The sequence below is a fragment of the Oncorhynchus gorbuscha genome, linkage group LG09, assembly GCF_021184085.1.
Source record: "Oncorhynchus gorbuscha isolate QuinsamMale2020 ecotype Even-year linkage group LG09, OgorEven_v1.0, whole genome shotgun sequence".
NCBI lineage: Eukaryota > Metazoa > Chordata > Actinopteri > Salmoniformes > Salmonidae > Oncorhynchus > Oncorhynchus gorbuscha.
Window position 1 is genome coordinate 19,813,891 of NC_060181.1, and position 14,288 is coordinate 19,828,178.

The following is a 14,288-nucleotide window of genomic DNA, read 5'->3' on the forward strand; positions in this document are numbered from 1 at the left end:
GAAAACTAGGCCTATTGTACCAAGCTGCATTGTTGCAAGACATACAACATACCTGTGTAGATTCCATTTTCCCAGGTATAGAGACAAACTCATAGATGCCAAAGTCTTCCGTTGCATCCTCATGACCTGCAAGTAAAATGTAGTTCACCTTTTTGGTGTCAATGTAGTGTCCTCTCTATTTACTTCCTGTTTCTTGTTCCTTCCTAGTAGGTTATTTTATTTAGGACATGTCACTTTTGGTTTGGGGGAACCTGAATACCGCCCCACTATAGTTAAATGTATTGAACTCAGTTCACTAAAGCACAGACAAATCCAACTTGAACTTGAAGAGATCAGCAACCGAGTTCATGGGCTAATACGCCTGCATAAGACAAACAAGTATGATTACTGTAATTGTTCTACGTTAGTGAAGGGTTTATGAGGAGTATTGTTTGTCTAGGGCTATGTACACGACACTGCCTAACAACAGGCAGGAACGAGAGGGTATAAGGTAAACATTGCAGGTCCAGAGGGGAAACTTACCCGAACGGTGTGGGCGTCTCTGTTCTGTCAAAGGTCTGCATGGGAGAGGCAAAGTCATTTTAATTAAACTCATTTACTGTAGGTAGGTTACCTAGACAAAGGTTATCTTTATTCATGTGTAAGCACTGATCAGTAATGGTCTTACCTGTTATAGATGTTCATGAGAACTGTAAAAGGAACAGTAGAGGTATTAATAATAACAACACCTATTTGTATTTTACCCTACAGGCAAGATTTCAGGCTTTTTTAAGTTGAATGCCTTTCCTCAGAAAAACATGTCATTTTTTCCACAGATGCTGTTTGAGTTTGACATACTGCAACATTGGCATGTACTGTACAGTTAACAAACTTCAAAATCTAGTGTCTACTGTAGTGTCTAGTGTCTACTGTAGTGTCTACTATAGTGTCTAGTTTCTACTGTAGTGTCTAGTGTATAGTATCTGGAGTAGTGTCTACTGTAGTGTCTCTTGTCTACTGTAGTGTATATTGTAGTGTATAGTGTCTACAGTTGTGTCTAGTGTCTACTGTAGTGTCTAGAGTCTAGTATCTACAGTAGTGTCTACTGTAGTGCCTAGTGTCTACTGTAGTCTCTCTTGTCTACTGTAGTGTCTATTGTAGTGTATAGTGTCTACAGTAGTGTCTAGTGGCTACTGTAGTGTCTAGAGTCTAGTATCCACAGTAGTGTCTACTGTAGTGCCTAGTGTCTACTGTAGTGTATAGTGTCTACAGTAGTGTTTAGAGTCTACTGTAGTGTCTAGTGTCTAGTATCTACAGCAGTGTCTACTGTGGTGTCTAGTGTCTACAGTAGGTAGTGCATAGTGTCTACTGCAGTGTCAAGTGTCTACAATATTGTCTAGTGTCTACTGTAGTGTCTACTGTAATGTCTAGTGTCTACAGTAGTGTCTAGTGTCTACTGCAGTGTCTATTGTCTACAATATTGTCTAGTGTCTACTGTAGTGTCTACTGTAATGTCTAGTGTCTACTGTAGTGTCTAGTTTCTACTATAGTGTCTAGTGTTTACAGTAGTGTCTACAGTAGTGTTTAGTGTCTACAGTAAGGTCTAGTATCTATTGTAATGTCTTGTGTCAACTACATTGTCTAGTATTTACAATAGTGTCTCGTGTCTACAGTGGTGCCTAGTTTCTACTGTAGTGTCTACTTTAGTGTCTAGTGTCTACTATAGTGTCTAGTGTCTGCTGTAGTGTTTACTGTAGTGTCTAGTGTCTACGGTAGTGTCTAGTGTCTATGGTAGTGTATAGTGTCTACTGTAGTGTCTTGTGTCTACTGTAGTGTCTATGGTAATGTCTAGTGTCTACTGTAGTGTCTAGTGTCTACTATAGTGTCTACGGTAGTGTCTAGTGTCTATGGTAGTGTCTATTTAAGTATGCTATCTCTAATTCTCTCTATTTTTTCTCTCTAATTTTCTTTCTTTCTTTCTATCCATCTTTCTGATGGATAGCCCTAGGACCATGCTTCAGGACTACCTGGCCTGATGACTCCTTGCTGTCCCCAGTCCACCTGGCCGTGCTGCTGCTCCAGTTTCAACTGTTCTGCCTGCAGCTATGGAACCCTGACCTGTTCACCGGACGTGCTACCTGTACGAGGACCTGCTGTTTTAAACTCTCTAGAGACAGCAAGAGTGGTAGAGATGCGCTGAATGATCGGCTATGAAAAGCCAACTGACATTTACTCCCGAGGTGCTGACCTGGCCCCCTCCCAGTTAGGGGGAGTGATGAGCTCTACAGCAGAGTCTCACAACTCAATCGCTGGTTGAAAACTGTTTTCTGCCCCTCCCAAAAGATAGAATTTGTAGATAATTGGCCCTCTTTCTGGGACTCGCCCACAAACAGGACCAAGCCTGACCTGCTGAGGAGTGACGGACTCCATCCTAGCTGGAGGGGTGCTCTCATCTTATCTGCCAACATAGACAGGGCTCTAACTCCTCTAGCTCCACAATGAAATAGGGTGCAGGCCAGGCAGCAGGCTATTAGCCAGCCTGCCAGCATAGTGGAGTCTGCCACTAGCATAGTTAGTGTAGTCAGCTTAGCTATCACCATTGAGACCGTGTCTGTGCCTCGACCTGGGTTGGGCAAAACTAAACATGGCGGTGTTTGCCTTAGCAATCTCACTAGGATAAAGACCACCTCCATTCCTGTCATTACTGAAAGAGATCATGATACCTCACATCTCAAAATAGGGCTACTTAATGTTAGATCCCTTACTTCAAAGGCAATTATAGTCAATGAACTAATCACTGATCATAATCTTGATGTGATTGGCCTGACTGAAACATGGCTTAAGCCTGATGAATTTACTGTGTTAAATGAGGCCTCACCTCCTGGCTACACTAGTGACCATATCCCCCGTGCATCCCGCAAAGGCGGAGGTGTTGCTAACATTTACGATAGCAAATTTCAATTTACAAAAAAAAAATGACGTTTTAGTCTTTTGAGCTTCTAGTCATGAAATCTATGCAGCCTACTCAATCACTTTTTATAGCTACTGTTTACAGGCCTCCTGGGCCATATACAGCGTTTCTCACTGAGTTCCCTGAATTCCTATCAGACCTTGTAGTCATTGCAGATAATATTCTAATCTTTGGTGACTTTAATATTCACATGGAAAAGTCCACAGACCCACTCCAAAAGGCTTTTGGAGCCATCATCGACTCAGTGGGTTTTGTCCAACATGTCTCTGGACCCACTCACTCTCACAGTCATACGCTGGACCTAGTTTTGTCCCATGGAATAAATGTTGTGGATCTTAATGTTTTTCCTCATAATCCTGGACTATCAGACCACCATTTTATTACGTTTGCAATTGCAACAAATAATCTGCTCAGACCCCAACCAACATCTTGTGTTCTGTTAGGAACATCAAAAGTCGTGCTATAAATTCACAGACAACACAAAGATTCCTTGATGCCCTTCCAGACTCCCTCTGCCTACCCAAGGACGCCAGAGGACAAAAATCCGTTAACCACCTAACTGAGGATCTCAATTTAACCTTGCGCAATACCCTAGATGCAGTTGCACCCCTAAAAACTAAAAAAATGTCTCATAAGAAACTAGCTCCATGGTACACAGAAAATACCCGAGCTCTGAAGCAAGCTTCCAGAAAATTGGAACGGAAATGGCGCCACACCAAACTGGAAGTCTTCCGACTAGCTTGGAAGGATGGTACCGTGCAGTACCGAAGAGCCCTTACTGCTGCTCGATCGTCCTATTTTTCTAACTTAATTGAGGAAAATAAGAACAATCCGAAATTCCTTTTTGATACTGTGGCAAAGCTAACTAAAAAGCAGCATTCCCCAAGAGAGGATGACTTGCACTTTAGCAGTGATAAATTCATGAACTTCTTTGAGGAAAAGATTATGATTATTAGAAAGCAAATTACGGACTCCTCTTTAAACCTGCGTATTCCTCCAAACCTCAGTTGTCCTGAGTCTGCACAACTCTGCCAGGACCTAGGATCAAGAGAGACGCTCAAGTGTTTTAGTACTATATCTCTTGACACAATGATGAAAATAATCATGGCCTCTAAACCTTCAAGCTGTATACTGGACCCTATTCCAACTAAACTACTGAAAGAGCTGCTTCCTGTGCTTGGCCCTCCTATGTTGAACATAATAAACGGCTCTCTATCCACTGGATGTGTACCAAACTCACTAAAAGTGGCAGTAATAAAGCCTCTCTTGAAAAAGCCAAACCTTGACCCAGAAAATATAAAAAACTATCGGCCTATATCAAATCTTCCATTCCTCTCAAAGATTTTAGAGAAGGCTGTTGCGCAGCAACTCACTGCCTTCCTGAAGACAAACAATGTATACGAAATGCTTCAGTCTGGTTTTAGACCCCATCATAGCACTGAGACGGCACTTGTGAAGGTGGTAAATGACATTTTGATGGCATCGGACCGAGGCTCTGCATCTGTCCTCGTGCTCCTAGACCTTAGTGCTGCTTTTGATACCATCGATCACCACATTCTTTTGGAGAGATTGGAAACCCAAATTGGTCTACACGGACATGTTCTGGCCTGGTTTAGGTCTTATCTGTCGGAAAGATATCAGTTTGTCTCTGTGAATGGTTTGTCCTCTGACAAATCAACTGTACATTTCGGTGTTCCTCAAGGTTCTGTTTTAGGACCACTATTGTTTTCACTATATATTTTACCTCTTGGGGATGTTATTCGAAAACATAATGTAAACTTTCACTGCTATGCGGATGACACACAGCTGTACATTTCAATGAAACACGGTGAAGCACCAAAATTGCCCTCGCTAGAAGCATGTGTTTCAGACATAAGGAAGTGGATGGCTGCAAACTTTCTACTATTAAACTCGGACAAAACAGAGATGCTTGTTCTAGGTCCCAAGAAACAAAGAGATCTTCTGTTGAATCTGACAATTAATCTTAATGGTTGTACAGTCGTCTCAAATAAAACTGTGAAGGACCTCGGCGTTACTCTGGACCCTGATCTCTCTTTTGAAGAACATATCAAGACCATTTCGAGGACAGCTTTTTTCCATCTACGTAACATTGCAAAAATCAGAAACTTTCTGTCCAAAAATGATGCAGAAAAATTAATCCATGCTTTTGTCACTTCTAGGTTAGACTACTGCAATGCTCTATTTTCCGGCTACCCGGATAAAGCACTAAATAAACTTCAGTTAGTGCTAAATACGGCTGCTAGAATCCTGACTAGAACCAAAAAATTTGATCATATTACTCCAGTGCTAGCCTCTCTACACTGGCTTCCTGTCAAAGCAAGGGCTGATTTCAAGGTTTTACTGCTAACCTACAAAGCATTACATGGGCTTGCTCCTACCTACCTCTCTGATTTGGTCCTGCCGTACATACCTATACGTACGCTACGGTCACAAGACGCAGGCCTCCTAATTGTCCCTAGAATTTCTAAGCAAACAGCTGGAGGCAGGGCTTTCTCCTATAGAGCTCCATTTTTATGGAACGGTCTGCCTACCCATGTCAGAGACGCAAACTCGGTCTCAACCTTTAAGTCTTTACTGAAGACTCATCTCTTCAGTGGGTCATATGATTGAGTGTAGTCTGGCCCAGGAGTGGGAAGGTGAACGGAAAGGCTCTGGAGCAACGAACCGCCCTTGCTGTCTCTGCCTGGCCGGTTCCCCTTTTTCCACTGAGATTCTCTGCCTCTAACCCTGTTACGGGGCTGAGTCACTGGCTTGCTGGGGCTCTCTCGTGCCGTCCCTGGGGGGTGCGTCACCTGGGTGGGTTGATTCACTGTTGTGGTCGGCCTGTCTGGGTTTCCCCCCTTTGGGTTGTACCGTGTCGGAGATCTTTGTGGGCTATACTCGGCCTTGTCTCAGGATGGTAAGTTGGTGGTTGTAGTTTCCCTCTAGTGGTGTGGGGGCTGTGCTTTGGCAAAGTGGGTGGGGTTATATCCTTCCTGTTTGGCCCTGTCCGGGGGTGTCCTCGGATGGGGCCACAGTGTCTCCTGACCCCTCCTGTCTCAGCCTCCAGTATTTATGCTGCAGTAGTTTATGTGTCGGGGGGCTAGGGTCAGTTTGTTTATCTGGAGTACTTCTCCTGTCCTATTCGGTGTCCTGTGTAAATCTAAGTGTGCGTTCTCTAATTCTCTCCTTCTCTCCTTCTTTCTCTCTCTCGGAGGACCTGAGCCCTAGAACCATGCCCCAGGACTACCTGACATGATGACTCCTTGCTGTCCCCAGTCCACCTGGCCATGCTGCTGCTCCAGTTTCAACTGGCCTGGGCCCTAGGACCATGTCCCAGGACTACCTGACATGAGGACTCCTTGCTGTCCCCAGTCCACCTGGCCATGCTCCTGCTCCAGTTTCAACTGTTCTGCCTTACTATTATTCAACCATGCTGGTCATTTATGAACATTTGAACATCTTGGCCACGTTCTGTTATAATCTCCACCCGGCACAGCCAGAAGAGGACTGGCCACCCCACATATGCTCTCTCTAATTCTCTCTTTCTTTCTCTCTCTCGGAGGACCTGAGCCCTAGGACCGTGCCCCAGGACTACCTGACATGATGGCTCCTTGCTGTCCCCAGTCCACCTGACTGTGCTGCTGCTCCAGTTTCAACTGTTCTGCCTTATTATTATTTGACCATGCTGGTCATTTATGAACATTTGAACATCTTGGTCATTTTCTGTTATAATCTCTACCCGGCACAGCCAGAAGAGGACTGGCCACCCCACATAGCCCGGTTCCTCTCTAGGTTTCTTCCTAGGTTTTGGCCTTTCTAGGGAGTTTTTCCTAGCCACCGTGCTTTTACACCTGCATTGTTTGCTGTTTGGGGTTTTAGGCTGGGTTTCTGTACAGCACTTTGAGATATCAGCTGATGTACGAAGGGCTATATAAATAAATTTGATTTGATTTGATTTGATTTGATTTGTACCCTCTACAACCACTGTGATTATTGTTTTTTGACCCTGCTGGTCATCTATGAACATTTGAACATCTTGGCCATATTCTGTTATAATCTCCACCCGGCACAGCCAGAAGAGGACTGGCCACCCCTCATAGCCTGGTTCCTCTCTAGGTTTCTTCCTAGGTTCTGGCCTTTCTAGGGAGTTTTTCCTAGCCACCATGCTTCTACACCTGCATTGCTTGCTGTTTGGGGTTTAAGGCTGGGTTTCTGTACAACAATTTGTGACATCAGCTCATGTAAGAAGGGCTTTATAAATACATTTGAATCATTGATTGATGTTGTTATTTTTCACTGTCTTTAAACTGTAGTTTTTATTTCTTTACTTATCTATTGTTCACCTAATACCTGTTTTTTACTTTAAAATCGCACTGTTGGTTAGGGACCTGTTGTCAACAATAGTGTCTAGTATTTACAAAAGTGTCTAGTGTCTACAGTAATGTCTAGTGTCAACCGTAGTGTCTGTAGTGTCTACTGTAGTGTCTACTGTCGTGGCTGGTGTCTACTGTAGTGTCTAGTGTCTACAGTAGTGTCTGTAGTGTCTACTGTAGTGTCTACTGTCGTGTCTGGTGTCTACTGTCGTGTCTAGTGTCTACAGTAGTGTCTAGTGTCTATAGTAGTGTCTAGTGTCTACAGTAGTGTCTGTAGTGTCTACTGTAGTGTCTAGTGTCTACATAGTCTCTATAGTGTCTACTGTAGTGTCTAGTTTCTATAGTAGTGTCTAGTGTCTACTGTACTGTTCTGCCTGTGATTATTATTATTTGACCATGCTGGTCATCTACGAACATTTGAACATCTTGGCCATGTTCTGTTATAATCTCCACCCGGCACAGCCAGAAGAGGACTGGCCACCCCACATAGCCTGGTTCCTCTCTAGGTTTCTTCCTAGGTTTTGGCCTTTCTAGGGAGTTTTTCCTGGCCACCGTGCTTCTACACCTGCATTGCTTGCTGTTTGGGGTTTTAGGTTGGGTTTCTGTACAGCACTTTGAGGTATCAGCTGATGTACGAAAGGCTATATAAATACATTTGATTTGATTTGATTTAGTGTCTAGTTTCTACAGTAGTGTCTAGTGCCAACAGTAGTGTCTAGTTTCTACAGTAGTGTCTAGTGTCTACTGTAGTGTCTAGTTTCTACAGTAGTGTATAGTGCCTACAGTAGTGTCTCGTGCCTACTCTAGTGTCTAGTTTCTACAGTAGTGTCTAGTGCCTACTCTAGTGTCTAGTTTCTACAGTAGTGTCTAGTGTCTACTGTAGTGTCTAGTTTCTACAATAGTGTCTTGTGCCTATAGTAGTGTCTAGTGTCTACTGTAGTGTCTAGTTCCTACTGTGTTTACAGTGTTTCTTTGATTTGATTTATTGTCTAGTTTCTACAGTAGTGTCTAGTGCCAACAGTAGTGTCTAGTGCCTACTGTAGTGTCTAGTGCCTACAGTAGTGTCTAGTGCCTACAGTAGTGTCTAGTGCCTACTGTAGTGTCTAGTTCCTACTGTGTTTACAGTGTTTATTTTATTTTATTTAGTGTCTAGTTTCTACAGTAGTGTCTAGTGCCAACAGTAGTGTCTAGTGCCTACTGTAGTGTCTAGTGCCTACAGTAGTGTCTAGTGCCTACAGTAGTGTCTAGTGCCAACAGTAGTGTCTAGTTTCTACAGTAGTGTCTAGTGTCTACTGTAGTGTCTAGTTTCTACAGTAGTGCATAGTGTCTACAGTAGTGTCTATTGCCTACTCTACTGTCTAATTTCTACAGTAGTGTCTAGTGTCTACTGTAATGTCTAGTTTCTACAATAGTGTCTAGTGCCTACAGTAGTGTCTAGTGCCTACAGTAGTGTCTAGTGCCTACAGTAGTGTCTAGTGCCAACAGTAGTGTCTAGTTTCTACAGTAGTGTCTAGTGTCTACTGTAGTGTCTAGTTTCTACAGTAGTGTATAGTGCCTACAGTAGTGTATAGTGTCTACAGTAGTGTCTATTGCCTACTCTACTGTCTAATTTCTACAGTAGTGTCTAGTGTCTACTGTAGTGTCTAGTTTCTACAATAGTGTCTAGTGCCTACAGTAGTGTCTAGTGCCAACTGTAGTGTCTTGTTTCTACAGTAGTGTCTAGTGTCTACTGTAGTGTCTAGTTTCTACAGTAGTGTATAGTGCCTACAGTAGTGTCTAGTGCCTACTCTACTGTCTAATTTCTACAGTAGTGTCTAGTGTCTACTGTAGTGTCTAGTTTCTACAATAGTGTCTAGTGCCTACAGTAGTGTCTAGTGCCTACAGTAGTGTCTAGTTTCTACTGTGTTTACAGTTGCTGCTATCATCCTAAGTCATTATGAAGATAACCATAACATTTACCTCTCTTGGGATGATGACAGCTCCTTCTGAAGTAGACCAGTAACATACAGCTAATGAACAGGCAGGACAGAGTGATGGCAGCCAGAGGAGAGAATGATCTGCTCTCCTGGACATATCTCTCCTTTCCTACAAATGAAAGAGAACAACCATAAACTCTTGCAGAATCAGTGCCTCTTTTAAAACTGCTCCTCAAACTCCACTTTTCTAAAACTATCTTCTAATGTATGATTTTATATAGCTATTTAGTTTTCCTTCTCAATTTTTCTGTCTCTGTATCTTCTGTAGTCCTTTTATTAATTTTGAGAAGCATTTTGTTAACCTGCCATTGAAAAACACTCTATAAATAAAGTTAGTATTGTTACAGTCAGAGTCAAATTTCAAAACTTTAATCAGGGCCGGTTTCCCAGACACAGATTAAGCCAAGTCCTGGACTAAGAAGCTCTTTCAATGGAGAATATCTATTGAGAATTGTTGTTAGTCACGGAATAGGCATAATCTGGGACTGGGAAACCGGCCCCGGTGGTTTAGTGACTAAATTGTACAAATTTGAGAAGAGTCCAAGGTGAGAGTAAACCTGTCAACCCAGACCTGGTGGACAGTTAGTGTGTTTAGTTTGTTCATCGACATTTTAGATAATTCTTAATAGGATATATATATATATATATATTTACAGCATTATTTGCTATACAGTAGCCAAGATTATGTGTATATTTTTCAATTTGGAGACTGAAACCACCTACGCATAGAAACTCCACACATGCAGTAAAACATGGTCAACAATGAGACCAGCTGTTATTTTTCTCTGTTTACTCTCCCATAGAAACAGTGGACTTTTACACAGGCCAGAGTGACCGGTACTTGGCAACTAAGGAGAAATACAATATTTATGATTCACCTTGTGTGGGTGGATTAACTGACTCTCTTCTAAATGTACCTTTAATTTGGACTCTCAGCAAGCAAGGTTGCTGCTCATATTTAGAAAAGTCATACTTTATAAACTACGTAGGTTACAAATATAGGTCTTCACCTTGGTACCTTATGGCATGATAATGTGCACAGTGTGTACTCAGACCTGATTCCCAGTTCCACCTACGCTATGCCAGCACCCCAGGGCTGTGTGTGTGTGTGTTCCCAGTCCCTCCTACGCTCCCTCCAGCACCCCAGACCAGCTCTACCCACCTGTCCCCAGGCTGGCCACCACCAGGGTGAACTGGGTCTCGTCCTGCTTCTGGGTCACATTGTTAAACGCCCTGCACAGGAACTCCTCGGCCTGGGCCAGCTTGTAGGAGGTGACCTCCAGGCGCAGTCCCACAGTGATGACCTCAGTGGCGTTGTTGGTCTTAGAGATCCACATACAGCTGTTGGGAGGGTTGGAGTCGGCCTGGCAGTCGAAGAACACCAGCTCACCAGGGTTCACTGTGAAGACCTCCCCAGTTCGCAGACCATGGTCAGACTTCACAGCCAGGTTGTAGGGGCCATCTGGGAGATATTAGAGTGGTTCATATTGTCACAAACCGTCCCTCTGGGAACATAGTTTTATGATCGACTTCAAGCTCTATTGGGACTGAGGAAAGCTAGGATCCTTTGGCAGCTAGGATAAATAGTTTTATTAGCAATAATTCAGAATGTCAGGGCCTCCTAAATGACGCAGCAGTCTGAGGCACTGCATTACAGTGCTTGAGGCGTCACTACAGACCCGGGTTCAATCCCGGGCTGTGTGCATCTGGCCGCGACCAGGGTTAGGGGAGAGTTGCAGCGATGGGAGTTGCAGCGATTGGACAAGACTGTAACTACCAATAGGATACCACGAAATTGGGGAGAAAAAGGGGTAAAAAAAAGTATAATTTAAAAAAAGATACATATATATTCAGAATGTCATTAAATGACCAAACATGTCATCCTATTGTGAGGCAGCATTGGGCTCTTCACCACTACAAATCAGGTTACAAGACATACAGTTCCTTCAGAAAGTATGCAGATGCTTTGACCTTTTCCACATTTTGTTACGTTACAGCGTTATTCTAAAATGGAGTAAATAAATGACAATCCTCAGCAATCTACACCTTATACCACATAACAACAAAGCAAAAACAAGTTTTTCAAAATTTTTGCAAATGTATTTAACATATAAAAGCAGAAATACCTTATTTACATAATTACTCAGACTTTTTGCTATGAGACTCGAAAATTGAGCTCAGGTGCATCCTGTTTCCATTGATCATCATTGAGATGTTTCTACAACTTGATTGGAGTCTACCTGTGGTAAATTCAATTGATTGGACATGATTTGGAAAGGCACACACCTGTCTATATAAGGTCCCACAGTTGACAGTGCAAGTCAGAGCAAAAACCAAGCCATGAGATCAAAGGAATTGTCAGTAGAGCTCTGAGACAGGATTGTGACGAGGCACAGATCTGGGAAAGTGTCCCAACCCATTTCTGCAGCATTGAAGGTCACCAAGAACAGTGGCCTCCATCATTCTTAAATGGAAGAAGTTTGGAACCACCAAGACTCTTCCTAGAGCTGCCCGCCCGGCCAAACTGAGCAATCAGGGAAGAAGGGCCTTGACCAAGAACCCGATGGTCACTCTGACAGAGCTCCAGAGTTACTTTGTGGAGATGGGGGAGAACCTTCCAGAAGGACAACCATCTCTGAAGCACCACCAATATTTAACTAGTCAAGTCAGTTAAGAACAAGTTCTTATTTACAATGCCGGCCTACACCAGCCAAATCCAGACGACGCTGGGCCAATTGCACACCACCCTATGGGATTCCCAATCACAGCCAGTTGTGATACAGCCTGGATTTGAACCAGGGTGTCTGCAATGATGCCGCAAGCACTGAGATACAGTGCCTTAGACAGCAGCACCACTTTAGTGGATCCCTGTCTGTGAAATTTCAGTTGTCTGTTATCTTTTGTCTATGGTCTATTGTCTAAAATCCTAAATAAAATATATTTATCTAAAAAAGATAAGATGTTAAGGCAAAGAAGTTCCATCTATTAAATCTCTTCCCTCTGACTGCATCTCAACCTACAACCATTAGCAAATGCATTTAGCATAATTGGACTGCAAATTGTCCTATTACAACATGTTTTGTCTTGTTTTCAACTGTAGAATGGGTTAATGTCTGAACATATGTCAACAGTATCCTTCCACGTCGGCTAACCTCCAAACCTGCCACAACCAGCCTGGTTTCCTTCACCTAACGGAGGCCCGATAGCGATACTGCAGTACTGACATGATAGTATTGCCACAGAACAGTGGGCCTCTGTCAGACTCCCATGCAAATTTCAGTCACTTCTGTTTTCAGACCTCACTGAGGTCTCTTATGGTTTGAATTTCCATACTGGTATTACTCATAGAAGGCCAGGAGGATGGAAGTATTTTTACTTCTGTAAAATGTAGAAAATACAGTACGGGAAGTTGAGTCATTAAGTTCTTTCCCCAGGCTCTTGTTTATTCATTTTGACATGTGTTCTGCATTGACTAGCTCATGAATAGCAAACATGATGTTCTATTGTGACCCATGTTGTATGAGACGTAGTTGTATGAGACGTAGTTGTATGAGACGTAGTTGTCTGTGAAGTAGTTTTATGAGACGTAGTTGTATGAGACGTAGTTGTCTGTGAAGTAGTTTTATGAGACGTCGTTGTATGAGACGTAGTTGTCTGTGAAGTAGTTGTATGTCTGAGATATTTGTACAACATTTTTATAGTGGTGGCAAGTAGCCTAGTGGTTAAGACTGTTGGGCAGGTAATTGAAAGGTTGCTAGTTTGAATCCCAGAGCCGACTAGGTGAAACAAATCTGTTGCTGTGCCCTTGAGCATGGCACTGAAACCTAATTGCTCCTGTAAGTCGCTCTGGATAAGAGTATCTGCTAAATGACCAAAAATGTCATGTATAACGTGCAGTAATAGACAAAACTACAGTAATGTGCTGTTAAAGAAAAAACTACAGTAATGTTCTGTTATAGACAGACCTACAGCGATGTTTTGTTAAAGACAGAACTACATTAACGCGCTGTTATAGACAGAACTACAGTAATATTCTGTTATAGACAGAACTACAGTAATGTGCTGTTATAGACAGACCTACAGCGATGTTCTGTTATAGACAGAACTACAGTAATGTTCTGCTTTAGACAGAACTACAGTAATGTGCTGTTATAGACATAACTACAGTAATGTTCTGTTATAGACAGAACTACAGTAATGTTCTGTTATAGACAGAACTACAGTAATGTTCTGTTATAGACAGAACTACAGTAACGTGCTGTTATAGACAGAACTACAGTAATGTGCTGTTATAGACAGAACTACAGTGATGTGCTGTTATAGACAGAACTACAGTAATGTGCTGTTATAGACAGAACTACAGTAATGTTCTGTTTTAGACAGAACTACAGTAATGTTCTGTTATAGACAGAACTACAGTAATGTGCTGTTATAGACAGAACTACAGTAATGTTCTGTTTTAGACAGAACTACAGTAATGTTCTGTTATAGACAGACCTACAGCGATGTTCTGTTATAGACAGACCTACAGCGATGTTCTGTTATAGACAGACCTACAGCGATGTTCTGTTATAGACAGAACTACAGTGATGTGCTGTTATAGACAGAACTACAGTAATGTTCAGTTATATACAGACCTACAGCGATGTTCTGTTATAGACAGAACTACAGTAATGTGCTGTTATAGACAGACCTACAGCGATGTTCTGTTATAGACAGAACTACAGTAATGTGCTGTTATAGACAGACCTACAGCGATGTTCTGTTATAGACAGAACTACAGTAATGTGCTGTTATAGACAGACCTACAGCGATGTTCTGTTATAGACAGAACTACAGTAATGTGCTGTTATAGACAGAACTACAGTGATGTGCAGTTATAGACAGAACTACAGTAATGTGCTGTTATAGACAGAACTACAGTAATGTGCTGTTATAGACAGAACTACAGTAATGTTCTGTTATAGACATAACTACAGTAATGTG

The 14,288-nt window shown here is 42.4% G+C and overlaps 1 protein-coding gene across 2 annotated transcripts in view; it reads right to left on the reverse strand.

The window, feature by feature from the left end:
- The window catches only part of LOC124042724 (HEPACAM family member 2-like), a 31,296-nt gene that overhangs the window by 1,367 nt on the left and 15,641 nt on the right, over positions 1-14,288 (reverse strand). For both annotated transcript variants that reach the window (XM_046360825.1, XM_046360824.1), the window contains exons 4-8: positions 10,465-10,764; positions 9,286-9,411; positions 668-689; positions 523-557; positions 53-126 (exon numbers count right to left, since the gene is read on the reverse strand). In XM_046360825.1, coding sequence (XP_046216781.1) covers positions 53-126; positions 523-557; positions 668-689; positions 9,286-9,411; positions 10,465-10,764 — 557 coding nt within the window. The remainder of the gene's footprint in view (positions 1-52; positions 127-522; positions 558-667; positions 690-9,285; positions 9,412-10,464; positions 10,765-14,288) is intronic.